This window comes from Lepidothrix coronata, unplaced genomic scaffold (assembly GCF_001604755.1).
Source record: "Lepidothrix coronata isolate B3197 unplaced genomic scaffold, Lepidothrix_coronata-1.0 Scaffold103, whole genome shotgun sequence".
NCBI lineage: Eukaryota > Metazoa > Chordata > Aves > Passeriformes > Pipridae > Lepidothrix > Lepidothrix coronata.
This window is the reverse complement of record NW_016690283.1, coordinates 2,592,183-2,607,555: the sequence shown is the minus strand read 5'-3', so window position 1 is coordinate 2,607,555 and position 15,373 is coordinate 2,592,183. Positions and strand designations below refer to the sequence as shown.

The 15,373-nt window shown below is 39.5% G+C and overlaps 1 protein-coding gene across 1 annotated transcript in view; it reads right to left on the bottom strand.

The window, feature by feature from the left end:
* DIRC2 (disrupted in renal carcinoma 2) overlaps positions 1-15,373 on the bottom strand; it is a 68,959-nt gene that overhangs the window by 24,710 nt on the left and 28,876 nt on the right. Inside the window, exons 3-6 of the mRNA XM_017823544.1 lie at positions 12,909-13,177; positions 7,318-7,447; positions 2,115-2,223; positions 1,424-1,491 (exon numbers count right to left, since the gene is read on the bottom strand). Of these exons, the coding sequence (XP_017679033.1) occupies positions 1,424-1,491; positions 2,115-2,223; positions 7,318-7,447; positions 12,909-13,177 (576 nt within the window). The remainder of the gene's footprint in view (positions 1-1,423; positions 1,492-2,114; positions 2,224-7,317; positions 7,448-12,908; positions 13,178-15,373) is intronic.

The window sequence follows — 15,373 nt, the reverse complement described above, 5'->3', positions numbered from 1 at the left end:
AAAGCGACTGTCCGCGTTTCCCGAAACTTAACCCAGGCAATATATTAAATAAATTAATCTACCATAAAGACTGAGTGAGCTGCTAAGGGTGCCCCTCTACCACTGAAATGTTGCAAATATACTAGATATTAATTCATGATGGAAAAGATTAAACTAGCACACTACTTGTGCTTCAGCATGCAACCTATGGCATCTGCGTCATTTACAACAGTTGGTTTTCAGCATCTCTTACAGAGAAAACCTCGTTATCTGAGCTTAGCTAATCAGAAGCAACTCCTTTCAGAGGAAGTCAGGGCGTGAACTTTGTTTGGCTAGAGTCCTTTGGCCTGCATCTGGAGTGGATGGGAGAGAAGTGCTTGTTTCTTTTCCCTAGGTCAGGAGTTTTTTCCTCTCCTTGTTGCAGTTGCTAGGCAGCCTGCAAAACGTCAGGATGAGAAACCTCACATTTCTTTATGCATTGTATACTCTCTGATGAAGCACATGAAATAGCAAGTGAAAAAAAAGAGTTTCAATTTCTGTCCTAAAAAGATCCCTCCCTGTGTCCATAATTCTGCAAGGACTGCAGCCATTAAAGATCTCTGCACTTGTGCTAAATTCATTGCAGAACTGGAGTCTAAAGAGTGGACACAGAGAAGCCAGGACAATGCTCAGGTATCACAATGCAAGGGGAATGTGTGATTGGTTTTAGACAGTTTTATAAACTCATTGCTCGAGTATCTCCTGAAAGACTTTTTCTTCCTCCCCCTATCTCTTTTTCTAAAGAGAACCTCAACACAAAAAAAGCAGTAACCTTTTGGAAGGGCAATCCATGCTTTGCTGTTCCTCTCCCCATGTCATCATCATTCATGATGGCCAGAGCAAGCTGTGTCTGGATTTACAAAAATGCATAGATTCACCCATACTGTAGTCTGTAGGAGTACAGCAGAAAATAGGCTACACAGGAATCCAGCAACTTGGTCAAAATGGGCCCAGACTAATTTCTCTGTGGAGGAGCATAACATGGTGGGTATGCTGCCTGTACTACATTCCCTATATCCCTTTAGGAATCAGTATGCCCAAAAGTATTGATGGAAGGAGACAGACATTAATTTCTTCAATGCCTTCCAAATGTGCTACAACAGGTTTTCCTTTATACCAGGCAGCTAAATTCACAAGAGCTGTGTTTAAAAGCAGCATACAGGAAGCCCTTGTCAGGAGTAACAGTCTGACTTGCCAAATTCAGGTATATGCATGTGGAATTCTCAATCCCCAACAACCACTAACCTGGTACAAATTATTCCTCTACAAGAAACACATCATAACCCCAGAATGCATTTTCCATTTCAAGTTTCCAGAAGAAGAGAGAAAACAAGTTATGTTACTACGAAGATAAGCTAAATGACAATCACAGTTGAAGAAATGAAGGACTTGTAATTATTCCTACCTTGCCATTGCTATGCCAACAACGCAACCTCCAACTATAGACCAAAATCCAATCCAACCTGCATCTACCTGACAGGAAAAAACAAAACAAAACAAAAGAGAGAAACGCATTAAAGCTGAGAAAATAAGACTATGTTACTTTCAAAACAAATGGTGTGCAGGAGCTGCAAACTGCTAACAACAGCCCTTGACAACAATATGAAGTGCAAGGCTTTTTCTAGGAAAGGAAATAAATTCACTACAAGGAAGTATGACTAAGTAGTCTATGCCCTAAATGTGACCTCTCTTTATAGAATCTGAGTAATGTCCTCTGTTTTTTTATAATACTCTATCAAAAGCTTAGAAATCATCTTCTCCTCACTTCATCTTTTCCACCAGGCACACATTATTTTCTTTCCCTAAAGGTGCAGCAGCCAACAACACTACAGTTTGTTTACCTGCCTCTTCCTTCTTGTCAAGAGGTGTGTACAGTTCTGAAAACACTCGCCACTGATAGAGAGTCAGAAGGGAGAATTGTGACAGTTTGGGATGCCAAAGCTATGGTTTATTTTGTTTAAAATTTCAAGGAGAAAAGTGGTCCATATGTATTAATAGCTGCTTAAACATAAAACCTGATAAAACTGTATGCTATTGCAAAGTAAAACCGTGCCATTTACAAAATGGCTGCTGATTATCAGTCAGGAGATACTTACTTGGCTTACGTGAACAGGCGTTAATATCAAATCCAGAACACCAGACCAGCCAGAGAAAACACCCAGTGGTATAGCATAGGCTAAAGCAATCATCAAGAATCGGAAATTGCTGTGAAGATAAAACATTGCAATTAGCTGCAGGTTATATTAGAAATCACACCAAGATTAGCCACCTACTATATTCTGCACATCAAGAAAAATAGCAAAGGTCTGACAGATGAGTGAGCCACGAAAATCAAGAAAGCCATGCCACTGAATTTCCAGTGGCTGATATGTTACTGCCTTAGCACAGTGATGACAGAAAAAGCCAGTTTCTCCACATAGTTCAAAGATTTCTGTAACATACTGGGCTCATGTGTTTCTCATTTCCGCAAGCAATTCTTCTGTGCACTGGCATGGGCAACCTCCTCAGCCACAGTGTAGGTTAGGAAGAATAAGCACTAATTTAAATGATGAAAAGCATATTTCAAGAATAAAATCAGAGCTTCATGCCTCTTGAACTGAACTTTAAAAAAATAAATTGAAAAGAAACCCTGTTTTATTTCTCTTTGTTTTAGTGAAAGCAGGGAGACCTCTGGAAATTAGACTGGTAGAGTTGCAAGAGTGGAAAATTTTGACAATTCGAACAGGCAAAACCCAGAGATAATATAATATAATATAATATTCTGCTCTAAATAGTCAACGTGTTTGCTTTTCCTCCCAGTTAAAATTATTTAACCTTTAGTATTCAGGGAAGGTGAAACAGTCAAAACTTTGTCACCATCTTCATCATATACAGCTAAACAGGGGTTTAGCCAACAACTTTCCCCGCTCGCCGTAACTGAAAGTAAATGTGAAATCTTTGCTAAGAGACATCCAAATTTTCCTTAAAAAATGTTTCAATTTTGGATGAAAACCAGAAAATGTACTTTGGACTGCAACAGTGATATTTTAAAGTGAAGAGATTCTATGGTGATTCCAAGGTCAGTTATCCCATGGGGTATCTGTGTAACCACAAAATGTGGCTCCCTCCAATCCCAAACTATTTACGTAAAATTGATCCTGATCAGTACCAGTTCCTTGGCATGCAATGGCAATTTGATAGCACACAGTTATGAAAGCCAAGAGGGAGAGAAAGAAATTCGATTACTCTCCAAAACATTCAGAGGTTTGCAGCTTACACTGTTTTACTCCCCTAGATGATCCACGCACAGCACACCAGCAAAAAAACCACCAGTTTTTTTGCACTCTTCTTTTTCACACATCCTCTTCTTGAATAACACATTTTCATCACATGAACATATCCTCTGCTTTCAATATCACTTGTGTCAAATTTATTTTTTAATGCAAAGAAAAACAACTCCCAAACTTTCATCTCTTCTACCCATTGGTTATTTTTCTCTGAATGCTATCGTTTTCCTGACAACTTTTTTTCTCTCTTAAGAATGCCATATTCTTATCCTAGTCTATCTTGTATCATCTTGGCATCTGATGCTATTAAATACTATCCACGTGAGAGTCAATTCAACATCTGTAAAATAAAATAAAAAGGAATTTTGCATGGACTTTAAATAGCCATGTTGTAGATTGCAAAGAGGGAACATGTCTGAATGCAGTCTTCCAATATAACACTTGCTGAATATTCAAAATATTTGGCCACCTGAACCTCAGTTTCATTAAAGAGCTACTTTTGAGGAAGTGCAAACTTTGTAATGTACTTGACCAAAATTTCCCGTGGTGTATTTTTTTTCTGTAACTCAAGCAACAAGATAGACTGTCACGTGGGATAGCTGCTCTGTGCCACATCCAACTCCTAGTACCAATCCTAGAGAACCAGCTCTGCATCATGACATCCTCCAATGACAGAGGCAGCCACCCTGCCTAGTCTCCAGCAGAAGTGAGGTGACCTGGAGAAAGGGTGCATGACAGTGACAAAGATCCCCAGATGTCATTCTGCCCCCTTGTCCAGCAACAGCTAGTGCCGCCTACATTAAGTGCTAAAGTTGTTTGAAACATACATCTTTCAGCAGCAGCTCTGCTTTTCATGGCTCCAGTCGCTTGTATTTGTTTTTGCAATTTTGCAATTACTCCACTGAAAATAGAAAAATGTGTTGTCTGTCACACCATCAGCTGGTGAACCCACACTGTTTTCCATCGTATCAGCGATGACGGGACATCAGCATTCGCCTCTCTTAAACCACTCTGCTGGAATACAAATTGATTTTTTCTCCTGTTTTTTTTTTGTTTTGTTTTGTTTTTTTTCAGAAACCTATCTAATGGTATCAGAATTTGTAAGACAGACTGGTTCAGAGGGGAGCCCCATCAAAGTCAGTCATCATTTTCAGAATAACTTTGACAGTGCCTATTAACATCAGGCACGCTCTGAGCAGCTTCCATTACTGGATTGTGATGTTGATGAAAGTTTCATTAAAGCAACAATGATGCATAAAAACCCTATTATAAAATTTCAAAATTGCTTACATAGTCCCTTGAAAATATAAAAGGCACATAACTGGCTAAAAGTATCTAATCACCTCAAAGCAAAAATCACAACAAGTTTTCTTAATACAGATTTTAATATTAATCAACTATTTACTTGTATTAGGATTTTTTCCATTGAAGTTTGTGGCATATTCCGAACTGGGAAAAAAAAAGTTGTATTTGCTTCACCCAAGAAACTGATGAAGGGCACTGCACTTTTTCTAACAGAAATTCAAACTACATTTGTCACAGCATGTGATAGACTGTTGAAAGATTTGGGCTTAGCACCCAAACCATGAGTAATCTGTCGTCTCCCACTGCAGGCTGAGAGAGCTGGTATCAGGAGATAACCAGAGATCAGCTAATTGCTATAATCTGTCAGAAGCAGGAATCCTCCAAATCAGAAGGAAGAATCAAGTTTCCTAAGGAAGTCCCAAAAAATGGCCTACAGGGGATGGTTGACCTTTGTGGATGGTATAATAGAACTCTGCAAGAAGCAGCTTGTGTAGATGACTGCCCAAGGACCTGAAGGCATGAAGGAGTATGGGATCTGAAAGGATGTGACAGATCCTTTTGGTGTCCAAGGTAAAAAGGTCAATAACTTCAATGGTAACATTATGCTATGCTGCTTTATTTTGAAGTAATAAAACTGCAGCCTGAGGGAAAGAAGAGGGAAATGATGAACATCTCAATTCTCATGAGTGTTTTTGGCACATAGTTGAGTCAGCCCACCAGCTCACACACATCCCAAATGCCTTACACACAGTTCTTATACCAGAGGGTAAGTCTACAGCAAGGGGAAATCATGATTTCTTAGTACTCATCTGCTGGTTACCTTCAGTCTACACTACTAAGTCAAAAGAAAGGCTCTCTGAGCCAAGAATTATGAAGCCTAGATTAGGCAGGCAACAGAGCTTAGAAGCCTAATGAGCCAGATGATGGACTTCTCCTGAAGCATGGCAGACACCATTTTCTTCTATAAAACCCAGTTGCTTTGATGGATTGTTGCTGAAAGGCTCCTCAAGATAAGCAGGTTTAATGATGAATTGTTGATTATTTCATGTACAGAGGAATGAAGAAGTACCTTTGATAAAGTGTAGCATGGAAGAATGCAAAAAGACCAGAGGGACGGGAGATATAATTATCTACCTGTCCATGTTTAAAAAAAACCCCTCTTGGTTCTTGGAGACACTATAAACTATGCTCATTATTTAAGAATACAGTTTGTTTTCTTCAGTTTCACTGGTTGAGAATAGTAAGCCACCTTTGTCGTTTATATCCTGACCTTACAGTATCTCAGGCCCACTGTTTACAACCCTTTTAACATGGAACCTACTGGTTAAAAAGCTCCCAAATGGAGCACTGTCAACGGAAATTTTATATTTTACCTGCGGAGCCAGTTGCTGTTTGGATTTCTTTTCAACGGCAACATTTTTACTACACAGCCTCAGGCAGGGTCCAACTGCACATCAGCTTGGGTGAGTAAGAACATTACTATATGTGCTAAGTGTCCTTAGGGGAACTGCTATTTTTTAATATCCTGAGTAGGTCACTTTGCAGACTTAACCAGTCAGCTGTACTCACACTATCTCCTGACTGCCACCGTGCTCCAGGATGAACATTCAGGATTAAGCGTCTTGCCAACTATCTACCCCCCCAAACGAAATAAGAAGCCTCCAAAAAGAAAAGGAAAAAAAACCCAAAACCAATGACAACAGGGGATGAGTTGTTTTCACTGCCTCTAAATACACTTATTGAAAGTACGGCCCACAATAGACCTGTAATAATTGAATGGTTAATGCTCCATTACCATCAAGTTTCAAGCAGCTTCATGCAGATTCAGCTTCTATCACTGCATCAGTCAACAAACAACTACAACAAGAGTCTGAAGCTTCCCTGTGAAGTCAGTCACACTCAGTACCATGGGAGCAGTTCTTTGCCCCAGGAAGTTCATCTTTGCAGTATCATGTACAGGGCATGGGCATTCACAATTATCTATCATTAATATTATAGTTGTTTTAGCTGTTCCTCTGATATGATATTTCCATTACACAAGACATTTACAAACACTGGGGGGAAGTAGGTCTGTGTCTTACCAAAACAGCCCAAGTGCAAAAAGCTGCAAAGCTGTCATTTTCTTTGTAACTTCTTTTTTTAAACCTAAGAACTTAAAGGAAGCTAACTAGTCTTTGAACCTGTCCAGAAACACATCTGGAGACATTTTTCCTATTCCCACTTCATATTTTAACATACTTAATGAGATTTAATTGATCAAATCACAATTTCAGATAGTTCGTTCATTGCTCCCATGGCTGAATAATCCTTCGAATGACAAGTAAACTCCAAATTCATTCCGATATAATAAGCACAGACAAACGCAGCTTAGTTAGTTAGGTTTGCCCAATGTTGCTAATTGCTATCTCACAGCACACCGTTAACAACCTTGTATAACCTGCTGTAACAGAAGCATTGTATAAAAAAACCTGTGATAACAGGATGAGTAAAGCACTGTTGGTGCTAAAGGACTCTGGCATGAAGCCTTGAGATATACCCAGTGATTTAAAATTTAATGTCTGCTTTTCAGCAGTTAGCATCCTTTTATGCCTCAACATGAATAATTAATTTTATTTTGTTTAAAAGCACTACAAACCGACTTGTTTGCTCCATGAGAAGATTAAAGCGCACTTGTTTTTATTTATTTAGGTGCTGATCTGCTTTGAAGTGGAACCCAGTGAGGTCCTACCTTAACAGTCTGCAAAAACTTCTCCTGTAGCTGAGCCGCTGACTCGCTGCAGCGACGCTGGGAGGGAATGGAGGGCGCGAGGGGAAGTAGGCCAACGCTGCGGAAAATATCAGGGAAACCATTCCAAATTCTAAGCAAGAGGGCAAAGAAAAACAAAACCAAGAACAGATGTTAGGCATCGACAGACTTATTTTGGTACACTGCTGCTACCAGCCAGCCTCCGAGACATAAATCCCACCACAAGTGCCTTAATGCCCCTGGCAACAGAACTGGGTAACTTGAAGGAGAATTTCTTTTTTCCCTCCCCAAACAAGATTTCAAATTGCGATGGAGAATCAATGAGACTGGCAGTGCATGCCAGTGTTAGGAGCTGCAGAGAACCAGGCTCACACATGGGGAACACAGTGAAGCAAAAGGAAACTGTTGCTTTTTCTCCTTAGAGAGAACTGCAATATGAAGATTTGGGCACATTTCCTCACGATGGAAGTAATGCAGTGCAGATACCAGCAGGCCAGAGACTTTAAACAGATGGGACTGGGGAAGCCTCAGGGCATGGAATGACAATTACTCATTGCACATGATGAAGGCAAATGAAAGGTCAAGCAAGGCAGCAGTTCGGACACAAACAGTTTTACATGGCAACAGAAAATAAAGAGAAAAGTGCAGGAGCAGCCATGGCTCAAGAACAGAAAAAAGTACAGGTAAGAGGGGAAAAAAAAAGAAAGAATACAGCTGTTTGCAGATGCTCCTCTTGTTCAGCAGCAAGTATTCTAAATCTTTGAAAAATTTCATAGCAGAAGTTTGGAACTGAGCTTGAAAAGTGATGAGCACTTCACAGAAAATACTCAGTAAGTCCCACGAGCAGACATTCTGAGGAAAAAACAACTCTACCCACAGTCAGTCTAATTAGTTTTACAGGCATTTTGCAACGTATATCATGTTCTCCACCGTCTTCAATCCCAATATTTCTCCCATCCCCTTTGAAAACAATATTCTTTGCTGCTGCAGAGAAAAATGTATGGCTGAAGTGTGTTATCTTAAAAGAACCTGTGATCTTATAACAAAGAAGTGTTCACTGACACCACAAATAAATTCCAGCAGAGCTGGATACTCAATTGCGTTCATTTTCTTTTTCCTCTCTTTTTTAATAAATCAATATGAACATGGCGCTTTGCCAGGTCTTCTGCTAAACCAGAAGAAAATAAATTCAGGAAACAAATAACAGAGTCTAAATGGATCAGCTGGAGATGGGGAAAGAAAACGAATGCTTCTATTCAGTATATGGGAAAAAAGTCTATACTAAATTTCCTTTGAAGGCATACTGGGAATGTGACAATGCCATTCTTCACGATCAAATACTAAAAGATTCATTTTGAATCATGTGGTGTCTTTTCCTTCTGTAGTCTAACTGCATGTTTTGAGGGCCAAGGGCACTTTAACTCTATCTCCTCTGCTCTCTGGAAAACAGATTAATTCCTATCTTTGTGTACATTGTTTCTGAAACCATGAGCAGTGAATAAAGAACTGGCCATAACTGATCATCCCCGAACTAAGAAAGGGATGAGATGCTTTGTCACTACAGAGCTGTTTAGTAAAAGCTGTTTATCTGCCTCTCCTGATTCTAGGTCTACATACAGGTTTATAGCTATACATATGTACATGCATACACACATTTTAATCACATATTAAAGGAAGATTTCAGACCGCAGACAGGTATAGCCAACAAGAATGTGATCACACAAACTTCTAAGTTTTGTCCAAGGGACTAATTATTTAACTTTGTTATACTGTAGTGCTATAAGGGAAAAGGTTATATCTTTTTCTGAAGAATGCAAATGATGATAATTTTTTTAAGTCACAGCAATATTTTATAACAGGTGCCCATCTGAGGCCTCATCTGTGTGCTGCCTCAAGATTTCTGCCAGTCAAATTGCTGCAGCAGAAGCAGTATAGTAACATCTTCTATTTTTTTTCTTTAATTATTAAATTCAGCATACTGTCCTTGTACTACCTCCTTGCACCTCTGCAACGTATCCCTGTATTACACTTTCCAGGCTAACAAATTTCCCTAGCTAGCTCTGCCCTCATGCACAAAAGGAAAGTGCAGAATGCCCTTTGGAAACTAAAGCAGCTCCCTCTATTGAAGAGTAGAAGTCTTCAGTGCCATCTTAGCTTTGTGTATCACACCTACATCAGAAGTCAGGTACTGTCAAACACATTCAATTTCTTACGTGATGAATTCCTTCCTCATTAGGAAACCCACACCTTTATCTCCCTCATCATTTACTCTTTCAGACTAGAAAGAAAAATACAATCTAAAACTTGTCTTAAAGCTCTTCCACAGGGGTAGCCGGCTTCTGAAGAGGACAATGGATGCAGCAATGTACTCAGAATTGGGCAAGACATAAAACAGTGTGCAGAAACACAGCTTTCTATCTCTTGTTGAGGAGTGAACCTGGAATGCTTTACAAAAGCTGGGTACCACATCACAGTGACTTGAGACTGCCAAAGTGGACAGATGCCTGCATCTTAGCCTAGGAAGTAGACATCCTGTTGCTTGCTTGTGTAAACCCCAAAGAGAAAAAAGAAAAAAAGAGGTTTAACAGAGACAAAAGCCTCCTTGATACAACATCTTTTTCCTTCAGATAGGCTACTCATAGCGCAAAAATCTACTCAAACTCAGAAACCTTTCTCCCCACCTTGTCCTGTAATGTAAAGGGGGAATGAGGGCCCTTTACACACACGTACACATTTTATTTTTTTTTTAACAAACAATGATTTTACATCGTTATTTAGGAAAGCACAAGGCTGAGAGCTCTGGCTGCAGTTCAAAATAATTCAAGCTTCCTTGTGCGATTCAGGTAATACAATTCAATCCTGATTTGCTACATCTGTACTATTTGAGCTGTGAACCAGAATGTGCAGCGACACAGATGACACAGAAAGAGGCTGCGGTAATTCAACTGAGCTCTTAGTCCGCATTTGAGATAAAGGAAGAGCAATTTATTAAAACACAGAAGAGACTGGAGTTAACAGAGCAGTTTCAGAATGGGTTTATAAGCAATTGCTTCGTAATCATGTTTGAGGTTAAGTCCTCGGAAAATTTGAAAACTCTTGGCACACTACTGATCCCAACTTAACAATTCACATCATTACTGCCTTTTAAAAGACATCATCTAACTTTTAAAGGCTGCTTATCTAATACTACCTCACACAAAAGCAACAAGCTCCATCATAAACACAACTCCATTAGAAATGCAGTGTGTTTTTCCCATAGGATCCAAAATGAGAAGTCATACTAAGCCTGGCCACACTTGCTAAAGAAGTGAGGAAGTGGGATATTTGGGTCAGCTCCTTGTTGTGCTATATTCTCCAGAACCTTTGCTAGTAATCTTGGAAGTCAATTTGAGGTAAGTTTTCTGACCAGCCGATTTAAGGGACAAACAGTACCCTACCACAGCTACCAGGTATTTTTTGGCCCACAGGTGAACAGAACTGTCTATACATTACACGAGGCAGTTGCCCACCGTAAGGCAGCCTTCCTTCTACCTCTGGAGCCCACCTGGCACAAGAGAGCACAGAGGAGGCAGTCAGCAGGGACCCTGTGCCTTCAGCTTTCCAGGGAAACAGGGCTGAAGTAAGACAGGAGAAATCCCACGAGGGATTCCACACAACCTCCTCTTTGACAGCTCTTGCCAATTTTAAGCCAGTTGGAGGTTTTGCCATCATCACTGTGATTCACTGCAGGCCAGCACCATTCACAAAACAGCTCTTCGTCATTGCCTGAACAGCTAAAGAGGTTTCAGCTCCGGAAAAGATGCACCTTGTAGGACACAAACACAAGCACACAGAATCCACCTCTGTTCAAAGCACTTTCAAATACTAAGTGAAAAGTGCAGATGCCCCTCAAAACACATTTCCTAGGAAGATGAAGAGCTGCTGTAGGATCATCTCATGCTGGGACCAGTGATTCCAAACAAGTCTACGGGGTGTTCCCAAGCCCTTGTCAGCTCAGACAGGCATAAAGAGCCATGCTAAGACATGGAGCAGGCAAGACACACCTAACCTTGGTGGCAAGATCCATCCCTGTTTCTGAAGAAAATGCTTAGGAAAACCTCCCTAAAGAGAACAGAAGAGAATGTGAATCTAATGGGCTGCTGAAAGCAATGCTTCTAGTGCTACCAGACCCAAACCAGTGGTTTCAAGCACAAAGCAGTACTTTCTTCAGGCAGATGAATTCTTCTCGCTCCATAGAAAATCTGAAGAGGTAGAGCTAAAGCACTTCTCTAACTGCTAGAGTTTTCCTCCCCTTATCTACTGCTCCTCAGGACAAAACCTGACTTGCTTTCATTCTTCCTTCTTTCATATTAGCCGTTCTCATCTGCCATGAGATTTCCACAGTCTAACACCATATTTACTAGTGAATAAGGCTTAACCAAACCCAAATTTAACTGTTGTTCCATCTGAGTCCAGTAAAAAGTAGGTTACTCAAAAATAGTGGTGAAATAGTGATTCAACTTCTATTACACTTTCTTTAAAATGAACAGTAAAGTGACCCTCTCCCAGCAGGAATATTAACTTGACAAAATTTCCGCAAGAATAACATCCAGGAATAAATGATCACAAACAGCTAACTCAATCCCATAAACCTCCATATAAACTACACAGTATATGCACTTTAAGACTTCTGGAACACTTAGGGCTATCTCCTGGCTGAATTTCAGAGGCTGCAATCATAAGAGGGGGAAAATCCCAATCAAATGTGCAACCATCATGACATGGTAAAGAGTTGATCTGCTCTGAATGCTATGCCAATTTATATCCTTTAAGAATCAGAACATAGGCTCCTAAGCCACTTAACTAACTCATTTTCCTTAAAGTTTGCTGCTGAGTTTTGTAAGTGACATAAAGAGCTGTAGAAGCCATTGCAAGAAAAAGAGCAAAGACATAAAATCCAAGTTATATCAGGTGAATTTTATATCAGCGTTTTTTTCTACTAAACTGTCGCCATGTCATTGAAATTGCTCACCAATATGAATTATGTGGTTTTAGCTAAAAATAAAATCTATTTCATTTTAATTTCAGTGTTAGATTCTTAAATACTAATAATCTAATCACATTTGAAAGGCACATGCAAATCATAAATTAAGGCTGATTTAATGCAGGGAAGAAATTTAATGCTAAAAGACTATTGGATTTCCATCCTTACAGACACAACAGAAAGAAACCCAACATGTCATGGACACATATTTTTAATGAAAATTCAATAAGCAAAAACCAGTTTGGAAGCTCAGGGAAAGTGTAAGCTCTCCTAGGAGACATTTCTCCCAAGATCAGCCGATATAAACAACTGAATTACTTCCTCTGGAGTCAGCCTGTACAATAGGCTATTTTTAAATCTTTCCTACACAGACGGGGGAAAAATTAACCCTTCTGACGGTACAATACATTACCACTTAATTATTTTCACTCAGTTGGAAGCCGGTTCCTGTGCAAACCAGCCACTAGAGGGTACTGGCTCACAAGTACCAAACACACATGCTCATTTTTAATATTTTCTTATTTCTTTAATACTTATTTTTAAGCCACACCTGCATACAGCACAGCCTCGATGCGGTCCTTGATGTGCTCGGTGTTGCTCTGCGATGCCAGCAGGAGGTGAGCTGTCCCATTAGGAGATGGCACCACCAGAGGCCCCACCAGGAAGGCGCCAGCAGAGCCCAGGTAATTGAGCAGCGAGGCGATGGCTGTCGCTGTGGCACGTTCGTCCGGAGAAAACCACGTTGTGGAAAGAAATGGTGCCGCATTCATCACGGTTGGCCCCGCCAAGCCATTTAACAGCTGCCCTCCGTGAATCAGCCTGGAATAGAGAATACGCCACAGCCATTTGGATGACAATTGCTTGCCCTTTTTGGGGGGTTTTTAATTAAAAAGGTATGTGAGATATTGAGTGCTGGAGATGGAGCAACTGCACAAAGAAATGAAAGTACTGTGAAAAAAAAGGATATTCTATACACTAAAAGAAGCCCAATTTGATTGATTTAAAGAATCATGAGCTACTCTGGTCTCATTACCTCATATAAATGGAGAAGCAAATGTTCTCTTCAAAGGAGAAAAGGAAAAGGGAACAAAAGGGACTTTCTTTGCACAAAAGAAAGGCACCATGATAGGATATAAAAGTAGAAAAGGTGTAGTAGCAGAAAAGCTTTAAATTACAAACATCTTAAATCTGACCCCTTGCATGCATAAATCCCAATAGAAGATTTAAATTAGTTATGGCAGATCCAAAATTGAAACAGTTCAGCAAAATAATCTGCATATTTTTTCACTGCATTATTTATTTTTATTTACGCACTCAGATGAGCTCTATGTGCCTACAGATGAGGAGGCCGGGCTGTTAGGGTTTCCAAGAGAATCGTCTTCTCCAGCAATCTGGCCATTCTCAACATACTGTTGAAACAGCCAAGCAAACCCAGATTTTTCTCGTTTTTCACACTCATTGGGATTTAACAGATAAGGCTGGTGACAGAACAGAGATAGTACTTCCAAGCAGTGAAGTCTCTGCAAAGTTTGGCTTAATATCAATGAGCACATACAGAAAGGACTTTCTGAAGGCTCTCCTACACATGGAAGTCAGCCAGAAATCTTCCACTTTGACTTTTCCAAAAGGTGATTAGCCATGAAAGGCAACAGTATTTTTTGAATTTATATAAAAATTTCATGTCTAAAAAAGAGCTAGAGAGTCAAACAAGGCATCGCAACCCTCCAAAGCAGATCTATTCAATATGCAATGAAATGGTGGCAGATGATATTTTCAAATGGGTGGTGTTTTTCTAACCATAGCAGGAACTCAGTGTTATTGCTGCAAGACTTGAGTTGTCAGACATAAAAAGCTATGGCCTGAAAATAGGGAAACATAAGCCACCATTTAGGCACTGTTTCAAGCCACAAATGGCTGAACAACATACAGTGTAGCAGGCACACAAAGGAACAAAATATGCAAAAGAAATGCCAACAAAGTCTTTATCGAATTAACAAGAGAGACTGCAATACAAAGGAATGGATACTACCAATTCTCAGATAATTAGAAATTAAATTTTTAAACAAAATTTATAAAAAGTATACAGGAAAAAAAAGGCTATTATATATCATCTGAAGGAAACCTCTTCTGAGCTGGGACAGAAGCAATATAATATCCTCTCCTACATATCTTTTTGAGTGAGGACAGATTTCATTACTACTGTTCATGATGTGCTTCAGATGGACATCACCAAGGCATGGTCAGGCCTTCTGAATGCTTGTTAAACTGTGACACACACATACACACTCTCTCTCTAAACCAAAATGAAATAGTTTTAAATAAATAAAAAGCACTATCTAAACAACACTGATGTAGTTTTCTGGAGGACACAGTACATCAATCCCCTAAGATTACTCTTCAGTGTACTTTGGACAAACCAAGGTATCCTTGTGCACTTTGGTATTTTCATTCTACTTATGTCACTACAGGAAGTTATTCTCAAACTTCTTCTAAACTGTTCCAGGGTATTTGCAGAGCTATGGCACATCCCCAGGAACAGCTGCATTTCAGTAGCAAGTGAGGTAACTATTGCAAAATATACAGATTTTATTTTAGTAAATATTGCTCCAAAGAAAATGTAATGTTTAAAATCGTGGTTTAGTTATTGTATGTTTGGGAAACTGCATCATCAGAAAATAACATGTAGGCATTTTCTTGTAGAAGAAGAAAAGTTTTGCAAAAAAACCCCAAACCACCAAACAAAAACCCGCAATTTATCGACTGTGAGAATTATACATACTCTTATCATGTACTTCAGATTAAGATTCTGTCTATCAAACTCTACCATCTCAATAAAGATCTATAATCAACCTTCATACTTGAGGGAGAAACAGATGTTAATTTTACTTTGCAGATCCCAAGGGAGAAAGTAGGACCTTAATTCAGAATTTTAATTCTGTATTATCTTTCTGCCTTTGTTTTGTTGGGTTTTTTGGGGTTTTTTAGAAAGAGCAAGCCAATTTTGTCTCTCTATAG